Source organism: Trichophyton rubrum, assembly GCF_000151425.1.
Source record: "Trichophyton rubrum CBS 118892 genomic scaffold supercont2.1, whole genome shotgun sequence".
NCBI lineage: Eukaryota > Fungi > Ascomycota > Eurotiomycetes > Onygenales > Arthrodermataceae > Trichophyton > Trichophyton rubrum.
Window position 1 is genome coordinate 3,136,941 of NW_003456428.1, and position 17,582 is coordinate 3,154,522.

The window sequence follows — 17,582 nt, forward strand, 5'->3', positions numbered from 1 at the left end:
TTTATTAACGCGAGCGAGGATGCGCAACGAGAACGGCAGGACAAGGAGAATCGACGATATCTCGGGCGTGAACAGGTGTTTTCCTCGATGTTGAGCTGGTCAAACCGCGACAGGGCGAGAAATCGGCGCATCGACGGCGGCGCGGACGAGAGCGAGTGCAGTTTTCGTGCAGTTTTCTCTTTTTTCTACCAGTCGCAAGCGCCGTACCCAGAGAGGAAAGGATTAGTCATCCGCTGATCAGCACAACTACTTTGTACGTTAGAACGTTAGAGAGAAACAAGAATATATATAAGAGTCCCAGGACTGTGTAGATTTATTTTATCGGAGAGTATTTGCACGCACTGTGGTTATTCAATTATTACTATTATTCTTTTGTATTTTTTATCCTTTTTTTTTTTCAGTCATGTCAGAAGAAAGACGATGCAGGGAGGATAAAAGCTAAAGACACGACGGTGAGGTCAGGGTGAAGGAGTTTGCGAAAGTGTTATACAGCGTGGTAGAGAACAAAGATAGAGACACAGGATATAAATGTCTCTGGTAGCAGAGACAGAGGAGAAACAAGTCTAAGATGGATATCATATTGATGATAATGTACAGAGAGGAAGAACTCCCGGCTCAGGAGGATATACACAGCCTATAATATCCACCAACACATCACATTTTGTCGTCTATAGAACAGATTCTCCTCTCCAGCATGGGTCCTCCGCTCCGGAGTAGTATTGCTGACATTGCCTGGGGTGTGTCATCCTCCCCAGTCCTCAAGCTATATCGCCCATTTTTATCGTTCGTCGTGAAATATAAAAAACAAAGCAGGTCGGAAAACACCAGGAAGAGTATTTACAACTTGGCCTTGACGCCGGTGTTGGCCTTGGCCTTGCTGAGGATAGGCTCGATCTTCATGGCCTTCATGGCGTTGCCGCGGATCTTGAGCTTGCCGCCCATGAAGAGACGCTGGGCGTTGGCGGTGCCAGCGACGAGGCCGGCAAAGTCCTGCTCGGACAGGACGAGGGTGACTGCAGGCTTGTTAGCACTTGGGGGACTTCCGATTCTGGCGTGTATGCGCAAAATTTCAGCTTACCATCAGCCTTGCCGCCGTCGGGAGCAGCGCTCTTGCAGGCGACGCCGTCCTTCTTGAAGTCGAGGTACCAGCTCTCAGTGGCACCAGCCTCGTTGGTGAGGGTGAAGGCGAAGATGCCCTGAGCAGCCTTGATAGCAGCCTCGCGCTCCTTGGGGTTAGCCGCGAGCGTCTCGTTGATCAGGTCAAAGGCAGCGGAAGAAGGGAAAGCGTCTGGCGGGTTCCTCGTCAGTATGATGAGCTTCAGCCGGGCAGGGTCATCCATCCAGGCATAAACTTACCGATCTTGACAGACATGCTGACGGTAGCTGGTAGATGCTTTTTGGGATAGAAGAGTCCTGGGTCTGTACGGTCGAGAGCTGGAGCTGTGGGAGATGTCGAAAGGAGACGAGGAGAGAAGGCGGAGGAAGCATCTTATAGTTATGGGGTCTCCGTCGTATTTCCCCGTAACAGCAAAAGGCCCGAGGAGATCGCGTGCATGTGAAAGCCGTGAAAGTCGATCTTCCTCTCCTTATACTGGTGTCTCTCCATGTCGCATGTTCGTTTCTTCTCGCCGAGGGAAAATATACACATAAGACGAGAGATTCTGCATGTTGGTCTCTGTGGTCAGTTGCCCAATAGCTATCATCATTTAACTGGCTGGAGCTCAAGTCTACTACTCCTTGGTTGTGAGTTAGTTACCCGTGGCTGCAATGAACAAATATAAAAGCACACAAAGAGAATAAAGATGTAATAATAACTAAATAACCCGATATAGATAAATAGATTTAACATTCATGCTCAAAAATATAAAGATGGTCAGCCCTCCTCGTCGTCGTTGATAGTTACTCCAAATTTTCCCCTTTTTCCCATTTTCCACCCCCAAGAAAAACAGCCGAGGTTCCCCAGACACTCTCGAGATGCTGCACCTCCCACCACACCAGAAGCTACAAGGTACCTCAGTGGAACCATAAGAAAGAGTCGTAAAGAGTGGCCGTTACAGATATGAAAGAAAAAGAAGAAGTGTGGCAGGAGAGTAAGAAGAAAGAAAAGAATGAAAGACAGAAGAAGGGCCTAGAAAGCCCTGACACGCAGGACTGAAGCCCTCAGCAGCCGTCTCATATGCTCTGGTCCGCACCCCAACAGCTCTCTTGTTCGGTCTGTAGCCTTCTGCAGCTGAACCTGACCATACCCGATCTTGGAGCCCCTTCCAGTTCCTGAGCTAGCCGAGACCGTCGATCCCGGTCCAACAGTCGATATGGCCTTGCCTCTTCCCCACAGGCGGATGCTGCTGCCAGTCTTGTTTCGACGGCCTTTCTTGCGTCGTCCAGCTTCTTCGAGGACAAGTCGTTGTAGCTGCTTTATTTCCATACCAGCTGCGCTCAAGACAAGAGGGACATCCATCACTTCGACTTCCTTAGTTACCGCGCTCTTCTGGCCCAGGGGTGGTGGCGGTGACGGCTTTGCCTTCTTTGGTGACGGGGCCAGCGGCGCCAGAGCATCATCCCACGTCCCTGAGCGTAGCGTTGTGGCTTCAAAGTTGATGTCGCGCAGAGCATCGCGGTGGCTGCGAATAAAGGATGACACCTGGGATGCATCAACGTGGACGTTCTCGATCTCCAGCCTATGCAGGGATGAAAAGATAAGTGGCTTGACCCGTTTTGGCCGCGCAGATGAGAATTGGTTCTGCTTATTTGTCGTCAGACATGGCTCTGTCGACAGAGACAGTGGTGATGGGCCCCTTGCGCCAAGCCAGCGGAACTTAAGCCTCTTCAGCAGCGGGAAGCACTGGAGGTATGAATCTAGAAATTTCAGATGATCTGCTGGTTCACCTCCACTGTACGGAAAGGCATCCATCTCAATGTGAAGGTCGGTTATCCGTCTCCAGCGTTTGCATGAGGCAGGTGATGTACCAATTCCTACAGCGGTTGGTCGCAAATAGAGCAAAGCCCCTGGATGCATGGGAAGAAGAGTCAAAGATGTCAGGCATGGTAGTGGGCTGTGCTCCACTGCGCAGCGTATAGAGATCAGTGCATAGTCTACCACACTACGACGGTAACGGTGGGGGGCAGACTGGTTCGGGCAGGACAGGGTAAGCTTGGTAAGGCCATCCAGTGCCTTGAATGCGCGTATAAAAGAGCCGATGTTCGTGGCTGCATGGAAGAGTGGAGGGTACTGCTTCGTCAGTAGATCAGTCATTTCCCATGTCCCATACTTCGGTCCACTCAGTCGTGATGAAAATGGCGATGAAGGGTAGACCTGCGGCGTATAGACAAATGTCTGCTCTTCTCCAGTATTAGGATCTAGGAGTGGCGGCAGGAAAGTTGATGGTGAGTGTGAGATAGTCAGTTTCAAAGATTTAACATGTCTTCCAATGCGCTCCAGGGCAGCCATGCGAGCTGGTCGGGTAAATGTGCTACTTCGAAAGGAGACACTGAGCTCAGAGAATAGGATTGGTTCAACATGGAAGCTGAAGTCATGGCAGACCAGCCGCAGGTTGGTGAGATCCTCCTTCGACATCTGGGATAAGAATGCATGTCTAGTCAAGTCTGTAGACCAGAAGCGAATAAAAGATGCACTTGGTAGCATTTTTCTTTATGTATTTCCTTTCTTTCCTTTCACTGGCAGACTCTCTGTTTGCGGTTTAAAAATTAATGCAATTACCGTTGGCTGTAATTCACCTTCGAACACGTCAGTTGCATGCGGTTCCTGGCGAGGGATCAGGCGCAAAAGCACCTACCTCTTGGACCTGCAGGTATCAAGCCAAAGTAAATATAGTCCCGTTGCTCCTCGATCGTAAATCCTCAGCGTTTAAATGTCATGACAGTCATTAGATTCATATATAAAAAGTATGCCAGATACTCCTTTGCCATCGATATAGATTTAGTATCATATATCAAACAAATTCGGAAAAGGAGAAGGAAAAAGAGGGAAAAAAGGGAAAATGTTTCGAATATGCAACGAAACATCTTTCCGAGGGCGGGGAAGGGGGAGAAGCACAGGCGGGCCCATCCGGCATGCACTGTCTGCATATTCTGCACTTGGCCTGGTCCAGTTGCCCTGGAGCAACGCGCCCATGGTTGGTCTAGCGATCAGCAAAGCTACACTGGTTGCCAGGGCGAAGGTTCGAGGTGCAGCAGAAGCACGAGAATATCGCGAGCACAGAACGACGGTGAAACGTCTATTGGCGCTTATTGGTCGAGCCGTATACGAGGCGCGGTTGAGAGAGTTTGGAGAAGGACTTTGGTGTTCGAGGCAAGGGCGGAATAGACGCGAGACCGCGTTAAGTGGTTGCAGCCTTAACGCGGATGAACACGACCGAGCATCGCGCCGACGAGAAGCATGCAATCTATCGCTGCTCCGTCTTGATAAGGTGTAGATAGTAGTGCTGAGCATTGTGCCCGACCTTATACGGAATATCGTATCGTTATCATATGATTGAGCTGGCCTGGTTCAACAGCGGTGATCGTAACAGTCAGTCCTACATAATAGGTCTTGCTGTTCTTCACGCGATCGACGGTTCCACCAGTGGGGGTGTCCCGTAAGCCTCATCAAGGAATAAAATCAGGAAATTCCAACATCCAGCCATCCACGGTTGTACAGCCCTCGTTCCATCTGCCTCAAGCAAGAATAACATGAATCATGTCGTTAAACGCGACAAAATCTTTGATGTTGTCTTCTTTTCCCTTTTGGGATGAGATATTGGAAGGACGCGGTGGGGCAAACTTTAATAATAACACGTGATTTTGTTACGCTTTAATATTATTCCGTAATATTACTAATTAATTACTAAGCACGAGGTTTACCCCTGAGAAACCTTCTTGAGATTTTTTTTTTTCATAGATAAAACAATCAAACAATTCACGCTTGGTTCAAAGGTAACTGGACATGTCGTTGGGTTGGATATGCTGGGTAGGTGGCCACTTTGAAGTTTGAGTATGATTATTATTCATATCTAGTAGAACTTGAGGTCTGAATGGTGACATAATTTGCTCTATTCAATATCTTAGTCTATTCGAACGACGGTGTAAATTCCTCCATTTATAAGTGTTCAACGAAAGATAGTAACATGAAAAATAATAATTTCCTTTCCCTGGTATGTAAAGTCTCGAAGAATATATATAGATATATATCTTTGCTTTAATAAGCACTTGCATCCGCTATAGTAGTGGCTTGTGCAGTATGATTTATTATCACTTGTTACTACCCTGTCGAAGAGTCAGCATTAGACAACTAAATCATCACTTCTGCTATCCATTAGTTATTCCATAATATTGATACAAAGTAGCCACCGCAGCCATTTAAAGTCTCAAAAGGTGTCTAAAAGTGCCAAACTTGCTACGAGGAACAGTGTGTTGCTTAGTCATCTTACGTCGTTTCAACGCCCGCCAGACATTTTGAAGATTTCGAGCCAGAAACCAAAGAAATCCAACGCAAGAAAAAGAAAAGAAAAATGAAAAAGAAAAAAATCCAAAAAAAAAAAAAAAAAAATTAAACAAAAATAATAAATCTTAAAAAAGATTTCATCATCGATGATGAGCTGACGATGTCATTTTATGACAGGCCAGCGGGTTTGTGAGGGTCAGCCACACATATACTCCGGACATTCCAAAGGTTTGGCCTGAAACACGCTGGATAGTCAATCTCCTGTGCGCGAAATCATCTAACTGTTCATCGTGTCTAGGACCCGAGCTAAGTGACGGCTGGTCCAGTAAGTCGCACGCTTGATACGCTGATAACCAACACCGGAATTTGAGCCGCATATAACCCTGTGGTGTGTATGGCTGAGACGATACGTCGGAAAGAGGCGCATAAAGGAATCAGGATCTCTGACTGCTTGCAGCTGAGATAAGATCTCGCGTTACGGAGTCCAGTCCAACAGATGGACTCAGGCGAGATTGAAAAAATGCTTTCATGGTCGGACTCCGAGGACAAGGCCACTTTCAGCTACAACAACACCCCGGCTGGAAGCCGTCGAGCGCTGTCCCCGCTGCCACCGACTACCAAAACCACAACCCAGCACAGGACGCCACCTCAGGCGTCTTCCTCGTCTTCCTCCTCTTCATCCCACCTGCCTGCGCCCGCCATGGAAGCTGGTCCTTCACGAAAACGGCCTCGAGCGCCCTCGTCGCCCAACACTTCGTCTGCTCTACTCCACGACTCGAAAACTCGTCGACACGCCTCTTCTCAACGAAACACTGGCCCTTCTAACCAGCCTGCTTCCGCTACTGCTCCCGACCCTGATCTGCTTGGTTTTTTTGGCATAGACGAAGATGATGAATTCATCGCACTAGAGGAGGAGCAGCGTAAAGCTGAGGCCTGGCTTAAAGAACGGCGAGAACAAGAGCGCAGAGACGAAGAGTTTGCTCGCACTTTGCAGGAGACCTGGGATGAGACGTTACATAATTCGTCAAGATCTGATGAACAGGATGAGATTGTATATCGACCTCCTCCACCTCCTGCTCCGACAGCGATGCTTCAGCGGCAAAACCCAACACCAATTCAGGAATATACTCAGCCGCATTTCACTCCACGGCCACAACTAGGAAGACATGCATCAACACTTAGTCCAATGAGCGAACAGGCGAGGCCTATGCTTCCTCCGCTTGGGCCTGTGTCAGCATCCAGATCGTCCTCTGGTTTCCCAGTTCCTTCGCGAAGCAGCGTTTTTGAGAGAAAAGACGCCAGCAATTCCACAAGCTCCTGGCAGAAGACCGGCTTTGGTGGCCGCTCATTTGGATCCGGATTCTCACAAAATAATGGGTCAAGAACTGAAGAACCCTGGCGTGCCACTCCAAATAATTATATCGAGTTGAGCAGTGATAGTGATGTAGAGGATTCATCGAATTCATTACCGAACAGGGCTCCGTCCGCGGCAGTCGGCAACAGTCCTAGGGCCATGTATATTGCCCCAACTTACAAGGGAAATCCATACGGAAATTCGAGTGTTGCGGGATCTAGCGAACGGCTCCCTGGAGTTCACAGACTTGGACAGATGTTTGGTCAGGGCCTAAGAACCTTTGACTTTAATAGAAGTCTGGAAGAGTTAAACTATCCACCTTCTATGCGACCATTTATGACCAACCAATGCCCACCAGGCTGCCTCTGTGGAAGAGAAGCATCACATGCCTATTTATCGGCAAGATCACGGATCGATAGCTTACGGTAAGTAATATTGTAACAATCTAGCATGCTACTATGGCTAATGACGATAGGGAAATGTATGCCGTTGACGGACTGACTCCCGACGAAATGAAAAAGGAGCTCAAGTCTCTCCTCGAGAACATTCGTCCAGACCAAGAACTCGACCTCAACCGTGAAGGGACTCCAGAAGCGCTCAAATTCCCACTTATGGAGCACCAGAAACTGGGGCTAGCCTGGATGAGATCAATGGAAGAAGGCTCAAACAAGGGAGGAATTCTCGCGGATGACATGGGCCTCGGGAAGACGATCCAGGCACTAGCCTTGATGGTCTCTAGGCCCAGTACCGACCCTGCGCGCAAGACAAACCTTATCATCGCCCCGGTTGCTTTAATTCAACAGTGGAAGCGCGAAATTAACCGCATGTTGAAACCAGGTTCTCAAAACCAGCTCTCCATCTTCATCCTACACGGAGAGCGCCGTTCAATCAAATTTCAGGACTTGCGGCGTTACGACGTTGTGTTGACTACATTTGGCACTTTAGCATCTGAACTCAAACGCAAGGAGCAGTGGATGAAATTCAAAAAGGACAACCCAACCGCTTATCAAAATCTCTCTATTACACCCCTGGATGATATGCCACTACTAGGTGAAATTAGCAAGTGGTACCGAATCATCATCGATGAAGCACAGTGTATTAAGAACCGCGGTACCAAGAGTGCTCAGGCATGCTATGAACTCCAATCGATCTATAGGTGGTGTATGAGTGGCACTCCAATGATGAATAATGTGCAAGAGCTCTACTCCTTGATATGTTTCCTCCGAATTGGACCGTACAACAAGCTCGAGCGGTTCAATAGCACATTTACAAGACCCCTGAAAAATGATACAAACGCAGTCCAAAGTACGGCTATGAAGAAACTCCAGGCTCTTCTCAAAGCAATCCTTCTCCGCCGCACCAAATCGTCCAAAATAGATGGAAAACCGATTCTTCAACTTCCTCCTCGTGTCACTGAAAAAGTGCATACCATCTTCAGCTCAGATGAGCAAGAATTCTACAAGGCTCTTGAAACCCAGTCACAACTTCAGTTCAATAGATATCTCCAGGCTGGCACTGTTGGGAGAAATTATTCGAATGTGCTTGTTTTACTATTGCGATTGCGCCAGGCTTGCTGCCATCCGCATCTAATTAATGATTTCGCAGTCAATCTTGTCACCAATTCAGGAGAAATTGACCTCATTGCTAACGCCAAAAAGCTTGACAATACTGTCGTTGAACGACTCAAGGCGCAAGAGGCCTTGGAATGTCCAGTTTGCATAGACGTGGCTGAAAACGCAGTTATCTTCTTTCCTTGTGGTCACAGCACCTGTGCAGAATGCTTTGCAAGGATCTCAGATCCCGCGCAAGGATTGATGCAGGGCAATGATGGGACAATAGAGGTTAAATGTCCTTCCTGTCGGGCCAAGATTGACCCCAAGAAGGTTACAGACCATGCATCCTTCCAGAAAGTCCATGTCTCGGGTGAAAACACAACTGCTGAAGATGGAAAGTCTGTTGGACAAGCTGATGATACGGCGGATAGCGACAGCGACAGCGACGATGATAACAGGGGCACGCTCAATGGCTTTATCGTCCGGGATAGAGACGAAGAAAGAAGCAAAAAGGGCAAAGGGAAAGCCAAACCGAAGAAAACTCTTGCTGAGCTAAAAAAGGACGCCCAGCGTAACGTCAAGGCCAAACGCAAATACCTTCGCACCCTTGATAAACGGTGGGAAACCAGTGCCAAAGTCGATAAGACAATTGAAATTCTACAATCACTACGTGATTCAGGGGACGAGAAGACTATCATATTCAGCCAGTTTACTTCCCTTCTTGACCTTATCGAAGTTCCTATCAACCGACGAGGCTGGAACTACAGGCGTTATGACGGCAGTATGAAACCAGCAGACCGCAACGACTCCGTCCTCGACTTTACCGATAACCCAGACTGCCGTATCATGCTTGTCTCGCTCAAAGCTGGTAACTCCGGCCTCAATCTCGTTGCTGCCTCGCAAGTTATTATTCTTGATCCTTTCTGGAACCCATATATTGAGGACCAGGCCATTGATCGTGCTCATCGTATTGGGCAATTAAGACCTGTTATGGTTCATAGACTTTTGATTGAAAACACAGTCGAAGATCGAATTATTGCTCTCCAAGATAAGAAGAGACAGATTATAGAGGGCGCTTTAGATGAGAAAGCAAGCTCTAACGTTGGCAGACTGGGTGTCCAGGAATTGAACTTCCTATTCGTAAGTTCATTCCCTGTTTGTGCTAACCTCATATTTCTCCCGCTAACGGTTTCGTCCATTTCTAGAACGGCCATCAGTAGCCCTTTCTTTCTCTCTTTTTCTTTCTTTCTTTTTTTAATCCTCGATATTGTATTCAATATCTTGCACCTCCGGTTGGGAGAAGTGTTGGTATCAATAGGAGGATACTACTGAACTTCAGTTTCAGTTCATTCTCTTGTTTTTCACCTTATGAACACCACACAGCACTTCCTCATGTTCACATTTCTTTTTATATCTCGGTACATCCGCTGCTTTGTCTTCTCCCTTTCTTTCATACATCATGATATCTTGTACAGGTTTGGTGGGCGGTACATTTTCTCCTTGGTAAAAGGTGTTGTTTGATATCCCCTTTCTTATCTTCTTTTTGCCTTCATTTATTTTTGGTCTTGGCTGCGGGTATATATACTCCCCCAACATACCACCAGATCCATAGACATATACCCTAGGTAGATTCTTTTGAGTGTCTTAGGAAGTATTTATTTTCTTTGTACCTACCTCCCTCGTCGTCCAAGACTCCGTTATACAACGATCTCGAGAATTCGCCTATAGAATAGAAAGCAGTCTCGAAGTATCGCAGGAAACGGTTATACTCTCTTACCTTTTTGATGTTGCTTCATTGAGAGGATGCAGTCTACTCTTGAATAGTTGTTTCCCAAGTAATATGATTTGAAATGTACTAGGGTATCAATATTTGTATCAAACTCAGTCCTACGAAAGGCATAGGACACTTTATGTAACCTATAGGGCTAGAAGCTTGACTGTCAGCCTGCTTACTCTAGCTCGACGAAAAACCCTGTAGTCTTTCCAAATTCGCTGCGTAGTTTAAATATTAAGGAGTTATATGGTTGTGTTTCCTTAAGTAAGGATATTACTAAAAGGGTATTGTATTATGTAAATTTTGCCTGGTAACCTTGACGTTAAAGTTAATGCTTGCCGTCATTCTAAGATATCACCCATGCTGGACATGCTGTTTATGCTTGTTGTCGATTGGTTTGTGTTGTTGTATGCGGTGCGGAAACTGATTTCTTTGTTTCAGATATTTTGTTGAGACTTTTTTTTTTCTTCTTTTAATTCTTCTTTCTCCTATTCGTGCTCATCGTCAATTGTTTCTGTATTACATCCCGTTCCAAACCAAATCGTATCCACGTATCCTTGCACCTGGCCTGATCAATTTTGGAAAAGGCGAGCGAGCAATCGTCCAGCTGATTTTTTCAACGATCCAGTTTACAGATCGGCATCCTCCTCGTCTGGCAGAGGCATGCTGGCAGCCTCCTTCATTTCCTGTTCCTGTTTCTGGAGCTCAGCGAGGTCAACGTTGACCTCTGGAGGAGCAAGAGCAATGCCGGCGGCGAATTCCTGTTCCAATGTTAGTTCGTAGATAGAAGGTGCGAAAAAAGGAAGTGGTATGGATAAGACTGACCAAACCCTGGTTTCCAACAAGTTTTCTGGCCAACCACAAGAATGGCTTCTCGAAGTTGTAGTTGGATTTGGCGGAGATGTCGTAGTACTGAAGGTTCTTCTTGCGGTGGAAAGTGATGGTCTTGGCCTTTACCTTACGTTCCTTGACATCGACCTTGTTTCCACAGAGGACAATTGGGACATTCTCACAGACACGGACAAGGTCACCTTATCGTGTTTCCTGGAGTTAGCTTGATGATTATATCACACAAATATCAAGAAAATAGATGGGATTCCACTTACGGTGCCAGGATGGGACGTTCTTGTAGGTGATACGGGAAGTGACATCAAACATGATGATACCGCACTGGCCGTTGATGTAGTATCCATCTCGGAGTCCACCAAACTTTTCTTGACCGGCAGTATCCCAGACATCAAACTTAATCGGACCCAAGTTCTGATGATTGTAGGGTTAGTAAGAGGCTGAAGTCCTTTTCCACAAAGGCTTGTCTTTGTAGCCTAAACCTGGAGGAGAGGGCATGGAGACGTACGGTCTGGAACTTCAGTGGGTGAACTTCGACACCGAGAGTGGCAATGTATTTCTTCTCGAATTCGCCAGTAAGATGACGCTTAACGAAGGTGGTCTACATTAAACAGATGGTTAGCTGATCAACTTCCCAATGAACACCGTGAAATATCGTTCATTTAGATGCTCGTTCGGCCGCAGAAAGTATTACGCATCGCCACAAGCTGCGCGGGGACAAAGGCTCACCTTTCCAGTACCACCGTCACCGACAAGGACGAGCTTGAAGGTGGGTATGTTCTCTTCAGGCACAGCAGCCATTTTTATGCTGGGAGGGGTTGTTGGCGAGATGGAGGGGCAGGGACAGCCTTAGATAAGACCTGAGAAGGCGAAATCGAGCAGTAGATGCTATCTGTCGCTGGCGAGGAGGACAGACAGGCTAGTCTGATGCCGGTAGTTGGGTATCGAAGGAAAAGCAGAAGTCGTTAAAAAGGCGACGATATCAACTCAAGAAAAAAACAAGCCCGAAACGGAACAGATGGTTGGGTTGAAATTTATGTAGGCACGTGACTAGTCCTTGCCACACGGAGGGGGCTGACTAATTAAGTGACGGTTGCGGCTCATTAAAGTAAAGGTGGAAGAAGCAAAACGGGTTGCATTTGATATTCAATATTAAAAGTCGAAGGTACTCAGAGTATCATGACTAGGCTGTTGACCAACCGGCTTTGGTATTATCAGGAACGTTCAAACGCCATTTAGCTATAGAATAAAATAGCTTAAAGAACAATACCTCTTTAATGTTATGTTGTACTAGCTATCGTAAGAGTGACTTTCGATCTCACTGGTTTTGTTAGTAAATGGTTCTTGATTCGTCCTTCGGTGTATATATTTGTACAATGCAGTAGCTGTGGTTACTCAGGGCAAGATGGCCTCGTCAGAAGATCAGACAACCTAATCCCTCTCAAGCCATGAAGGAATCAAATTCAAATCAGCTGATAAACAACCGTGCCCTTTCAATATGGCAATGGGTTATTTTCACTTTCGTGCGGCGAAAGGTACAGTGTACAGTACTTCACAATGGCACTAAATGACAACCCAACAGCCCCCGACCGCCCCAGCTGTGACTTGGAGTGAGCCGCAAGGTAAGTGGCGAGTTTTCTCCATCGGAATCTCTCATTATTTTGACAAGGATAGGAAGCTAATCAAACCAAATAAGGGTCAGCGAAGTGAAGCTAGGGTAAATAAGCTTTTTTTCAATCCGGGGAGCATCTACCTCTACGTTATTTGTGACAACGGCTGCAATCTTCGTCAGGTTTTCATGGTTAGCCCAGGTTATGTTACCAAAGTTGCAGACCTTGTCTCCAGCCTTCAGGCCAGCTTTGGCTGCAGGACTCCCGTCCGCCACACTGTTGACCTTGGCAAATGGCATGTCGAGAGTGTCCACCTGGGCTGTAGGAACTCCCTCTACATTTCGAGATGTTGCTGAGGGCCGGATAGACGGAGTAGCGGAAATATTCCCGTCTTTATCTTTTGTGCTAGCAAAATACGCAGCTAATCCATCTTCAACTTTCAGCATGACGGCCTTATAATCATTTCGTAAACGTATTATCCGCGCTCTCGTAGTCCGAACTATCCACCACAGGCAAGTTAGGAGAAGAAATCACGAAGAATTAAGGTAAGAGTAAGCCACTGTACTTTGTGCAATATCCAGATCTGCCCTTGGAAAGCCGTCTTCAGTAAGAAGATTCGTGTTCATGTCAACGCCATGCTATAGAAATTCGTTAGATCCCCATTAGTATAAGACAGGCTGGATAGGATAGACATCAGCATACAGATACGAGCACGTCGCTAAGTATTTTCAACTCTGCCTCTAGCTTCTCCTTTTCATCAAAGAGCTGCGTCAGACCCGCCTTTGAGAGATCCGTGCTTGTAGAGCCTGCACCCGAAACGGGCCCAGCAGGCACCGTAGGAGTATGGATGTCGTTCATCGGAATGCCCATGATACTCTCACATTTGATTAGAAGTCCATGGCTTCGGCCGTGTACCTCTGGGGTTGAAGCAGGTGAGATGTCGCTTTTTGTCGAGGGTCCCAGCTTCCATGTTGGGTTTCCCCATCTTATCGCCGAGTGCAAACTGTTCAAACCTGCCAAGAACGAAGATTCGGCTTAGTCATCCTCATTCATTTTAAAAAGCGTCCAGATCAAAAAATCGCGGGATAGCATTTCATTTCTCATACACAAAGCTATGCATCTATCCACCTACCTTTTTGCCGTCTATGTCTCTATGAAAGAGAGAAATTTTATGGGCTGCTACACTAATATCAATATATAATTCCATATATTATGTTTATACCCCTTTGAGCCCTTGGCTTGATCATTATAAAGCCGCATTATTGCCCATGATAGCACATAGAAGTAGTTTGAACTACTATTTATTGTGGGTGATATAAACCCCTCCCCCCTTTAATCTTTTTGGATATCTATATAGTTGGATATCTCTCCCTTTCCTGCATATGTCTCTGTATAGGAGGATTTATCTACCAATGCAGGCCAGATTCCAGATAATGCAGGAGCTGGCTGATTTATCAACATTAATATATGCTGTGAATACGTCAGCCTACACACTGCATATCTTAAACTCTCATCTGTCTGTTCATTGTGTATAGTCTCCCTCTATACTACAGTGCTTACCCCTTGCTTAGTCGTAGTGCGGCTTTGGATGCTACGGTTCTCTGTTGCCCCTTCCCCAAAATGGAAGAAAGGACGCCTGGTGAAAATTTTTCTCACCACAACCCAACCTCTCTTCCATTCCACTACATGTTTCCCTCATTTTCATTCCTTAGACCTTCATATTGTATGCCATTCCTTCGTTTTGTTTTACTGTCTATGCTCGCTGTGCTTTTGTCCTTCATTTTTACACGTCAATATTACGCGAAAAGCCATGGAATCCAGGGAATCCCTCGATGCCGTGGTGGAATTTCCACTAGACATTGACTGTGCATTGTCTGAATTGTTTCAAAATGACCCTGAAAATGAACTGCAGGGCGAATCCCCAACTGAGGCGGACAGTAGACGACGTTCGACGGAATCCAATGATTCTGTGGCTCCCGTTAGCCAGGATGGCTATAGCTTCAAAAAATGGATGAGGAGTGTCCGTAATAACGGAACTGATGTACAGATCCCTCGAAACTTTGTCCTAAACTGGCCGAACGGGAATACGGAAGAGCAAAGCTATATCAAATATCCCGACAACGAACCAGATTGCCCCCCAGATGAGGGTTCTGACTGCTCGTCTGGCCTTATAAACAACATAGAAACTGCAAGCTTTAGTCAGGCAACATTGAGTGTAGCTAACGGAGCACGTACAAACACGGTAACTAGTACCATGTATAGCACCAGCGTGTTCTCTAGTTCCGAAGCAGCAAGAGCGTCTCTTGAGAGCAACCGGTTGACTACCTCAGTCTCTCGCGATGAGGCTGCTTGGAACCGTGCTGTCCAGAGACGTCAAATTCTTCAAGAATTGCTAGGCACTGAAGCCGTCTACGTGTCCGGATTACGAGCCCTGGGAGATGTAAGTGATTTCACAATACTCATACTCTATGTACTCTAGCTGAACATGCCCGCCTACAGGTAGTAATAGCCCCGATAAAGACTCAGACTGGACTCGGACGATGCGTGGGAACATTGCTGAGGTTGCACAGCACATTTCTAGACGCACTTCGAGCTGCCATCCCACGTGTCCCCACCGCTGCCTTTGCAGCATCTATGAAATGGATGGCGAAAAAGAAAACGTCAAAAAAGTCTAGCACTGATGTCCATCGCAAATCAGTGACCAGTCGGAGGATGCGTGAATCTGTCGAGCACCGGATTAAGTCATCCAGGAACATTGCTGCTGAGCCTAGCGAAGTCCAGAGGGTAGCTGAAATTTTGATGTCAAAGGTAAGCTAGATTTAAAAGAATAATTCCTGGGTTGCTAAACTTGTTTGGAACTAATCCATCATTCAACTAGCTCCCAAAGTTCAAAGTTTACGAGGAATATGGCATCAAGTACCCTTTGGTGTTGCAGGAAGTTGAGAAGCTCCGAAAAACCGTTGACTTTCAGGTCTGGGACAATGGCACTGAAGCGCTCTCTCGATCATTGGCACCCATAGAGTGCAAGGAGCTGAGCCCAAATCAAGCACTTACCATCGGTGACCTGCTTGCCAAGGTGAGAACAACTTCAAACCCATAACTCACGAGAATAGTCAGATCTAACTAGCTCTGGTGATAGCCAATTCAAAGGGTGTGCAAGTACCAATTGTTCCTATCAGATTTACTGAAATGCACGCCATCCTCAGATTGCCCAGCAGCTCACGAAGCTCTTGAGAAGGTTCACCAATGCATGATTGATACAGTCCAGGAGATCAATCGAGCAACTGGGGACCCCGTAGCCAAGGATCGCCTGGCAAAAACGTTACTCCTTCGTAACAAGCTTGACTTCACAGGTTTTGTAAGTTAATCACCTACTTCCATTTAACTACCAAACTAACATTACCTTAGGGTAGAGAGAGGGATATTCTTCGTGATTTTGGGCCTCTAAAAGCCTGCGGTGTTCTGCATATTACATACGAGACCACGGAGTCGATTGTAGGGGAGTATATGGCTTGCGCTCTCTTTGCTTCACATATCATCCTAGCTGTTCCTCGAGCCGAAACTCGTAAATTCGGCGTACTGGCCGTCATCGCTACAACCCGGGCAAAGGTCGAGAATGTCAATGAGAAACCAGGTTTGCTCATCCCGTGCTCCAAAACCTACCTAAAAAAGCACGATGCTAATCATTGGCCTGAGCAGGTTTGCAATGTACAAGAACACCTCATTCCTGGAAACTGCTATATGTTGTCAGCGGCGATACCTTTGAGCTCGTCATGACCGCGTGCTCTCCAAAGGAGGCTGATCAGTGGAAGGACCAGCTCCTGCTGAACATGGCCCCGGAAATCACGGTGGACACCCCTAGGATTGGAACGAGAGTTATGTTTCCAATTAAAAGACGACCCGTGATAACGATCAACGAAGCTGGTAATATGGTTCAGCCCATCTGCAGACTAGTTCGTATCAAAGGGACAGAGGCCGCACCGCGACGAGATCAAACCCCGAGCGTGTCACCGTCACGGCCCCAAGCCATCCTGGTGACCCCAATGGAAACTTTAACTCCGAACCGTCAGACCAGAGCGCGCATGGAGAGGTGGCTGTCTGAGATCTGGACTTGTGATATTATCCCATACCCAGGAATGCCAGGCCGCGGTGGACAATCTATCCGATCTCAGGCTGGCTCGTTCTTTCGGAGCCTCAGCAGCCGCCGCCCATTCTCCCGCCGTGGAAGCAGCATTGCATCTGTTACGACCCAGTCAATTACCTCTAACTCAAAAAGCGGTGCTGCTGATGAGACGAGCACGACGGCACCCACCAGTCCTATCTCCAAGCATAGCACTCGGGAGTTCGATGATACAATCGAAGCCAATGTAGAATCAAGAAGCTCTTCACCAGGATGCACGGCCTTGCCACAGATCAAGTCTGATGCTGATGAGATGGTGCAGCACGAAGCTCTCGAGAAACGCGCTAAATATTTCAAGGAGAGGACCAAGATGGACAAACGTACCAGATGGGGTGTCTCGATTTTTACCGCTCCCGGCCGCTCTCGTCGTAACAGACCAGTTGAAGTGTAGGTATCATCATTCCCCTTGCCGGACGCAAGGAGACGAAGGATCTGGAGGAGCTCCTTTGCGCGTTCTTCTCCATAGCTAGCATGCTTCTTTGTAACTAGTCCCTACTCCGTACTAGGTAGATGGTTCCAGAGACGTCTTCTTAGCTTTAGCTATATCAACAATGCAAGCTGCAGTTCCGCTCGTTGCCGCCTATAATACTCCCTTATCGACTCCGTTTCTGTGCCTCGTGGAGCTGAGTGACGCTACCTCCCGTGCAGATCAAGAAGACTCCGAAGGTGATGGAAGGACTGCAAGCCAAAAAAGGGAAGGAGAGACGTGACGTCACACGTGACCAGGGATAAACGCCAAGACCCAGGGCCCGCTATGACGTCGGTCGAAGCAGTGACAAGCAACACAGGCGGGAAGCTGGACGGCGACGATGTACATCCGATTAA

General features: G+C 47.1%; 6 protein-coding genes across 7 annotated transcripts; 2 read left to right on the plus strand and 4 right to left on the minus strand.

Moving 5' to 3' along the window:
- Window positions 1-416: 416 nt before the first annotated feature.
- On the minus strand, window positions 417-1,838 carry TERG_01184 (uncharacterized protein). 2 transcript variants are annotated; one of them, XM_003239154.2, is made up of 3 exons: window positions 1,357-1,838; window positions 1,079-1,288; window positions 417-1,013 (listed from the first exon to the last, which is right to left on the minus strand). In XM_003239154.2, the coding sequence occupies exons 1-3, from the start codon at window positions 1,370-1,372 to the stop codon at window positions 838-840; spliced, it is 402 nt and encodes a 133-aa protein (XP_003239202.1). In that variant the 5' UTR covers window positions 1,373-1,838; the 3' UTR covers window positions 417-837. The 2 variants fall into 2 exon arrangements, with proteins under 2 accessions (XP_003239202.1, XP_047603685.1); XM_047747721.1 differs by having other exon boundaries at window positions 1,079-1,838.
- A 31-nt stretch (window positions 1,839-1,869) lies between these two features.
- TERG_01185 (uncharacterized protein) lies at window positions 1,870-4,040 on the minus strand. The gene has a single exon (XM_003239155.2). The coding sequence runs from the start codon at window positions 3,641-3,643 to the stop codon at window positions 2,129-2,131; it is 1,515 nt and encodes a 504-aa protein (XP_003239203.1). The 5' UTR covers window positions 3,644-4,040; the 3' UTR covers window positions 1,870-2,128.
- Window positions 4,041-5,960: 1,920 nt separating this feature from the next.
- On the plus strand, window positions 5,961-9,567 carry TERG_01186 (SWI/SNF family DNA-dependent ATPase; the record flags this gene model as incomplete). Its single annotated transcript, XM_003239156.2, has 3 exons — window positions 5,961-7,219; window positions 7,270-9,487; window positions 9,553-9,567. The coding sequence occupies 3 exons, from the start codon at window positions 5,961-5,963 to the stop codon at window positions 9,565-9,567; spliced, it is 3,492 nt and encodes a 1,163-aa protein (XP_003239204.2).
- A 1,183-nt stretch (window positions 9,568-10,750) lies between these two features.
- TERG_01187 (GTP-binding nuclear protein GSP1/Ran) lies at window positions 10,751-11,768 on the minus strand (the record flags this gene model as incomplete). The annotated part of the gene is made up of 5 exons (XM_003239157.1): window positions 10,751-10,882; window positions 10,947-11,152; window positions 11,228-11,381; window positions 11,476-11,568; window positions 11,697-11,768. The coding sequence occupies 5 exons, from the start codon at window positions 11,766-11,768 to the stop codon at window positions 10,751-10,753; spliced, it is 657 nt and encodes a 218-aa protein (XP_003239205.1).
- A 751-nt stretch (window positions 11,769-12,519) lies between these two features.
- Window positions 12,520-13,447, minus strand: TERG_01188 (uncharacterized protein; the record flags this gene model as incomplete). The annotated part of the gene is made up of 4 exons (XM_003239158.1): window positions 12,520-12,645; window positions 12,721-13,076; window positions 13,143-13,215; window positions 13,280-13,447. The coding sequence occupies 4 exons, from the start codon at window positions 13,445-13,447 to the stop codon at window positions 12,520-12,522; spliced, it is 723 nt and encodes a 240-aa protein (XP_003239206.1).
- A 292-nt stretch (window positions 13,448-13,739) lies between these two features.
- Window positions 13,740-16,592, plus strand: TERG_01189 (uncharacterized protein). The gene has a single exon (XM_047747722.1). The coding sequence runs from the start codon at window positions 14,166-14,168 to the stop codon at window positions 15,054-15,056; it is 891 nt and encodes a 296-aa protein (XP_047603686.1). The 5' UTR covers window positions 13,740-14,165; the 3' UTR covers window positions 15,057-16,592.
- Window positions 16,593-17,582: the final 990 nt, after the last annotated feature.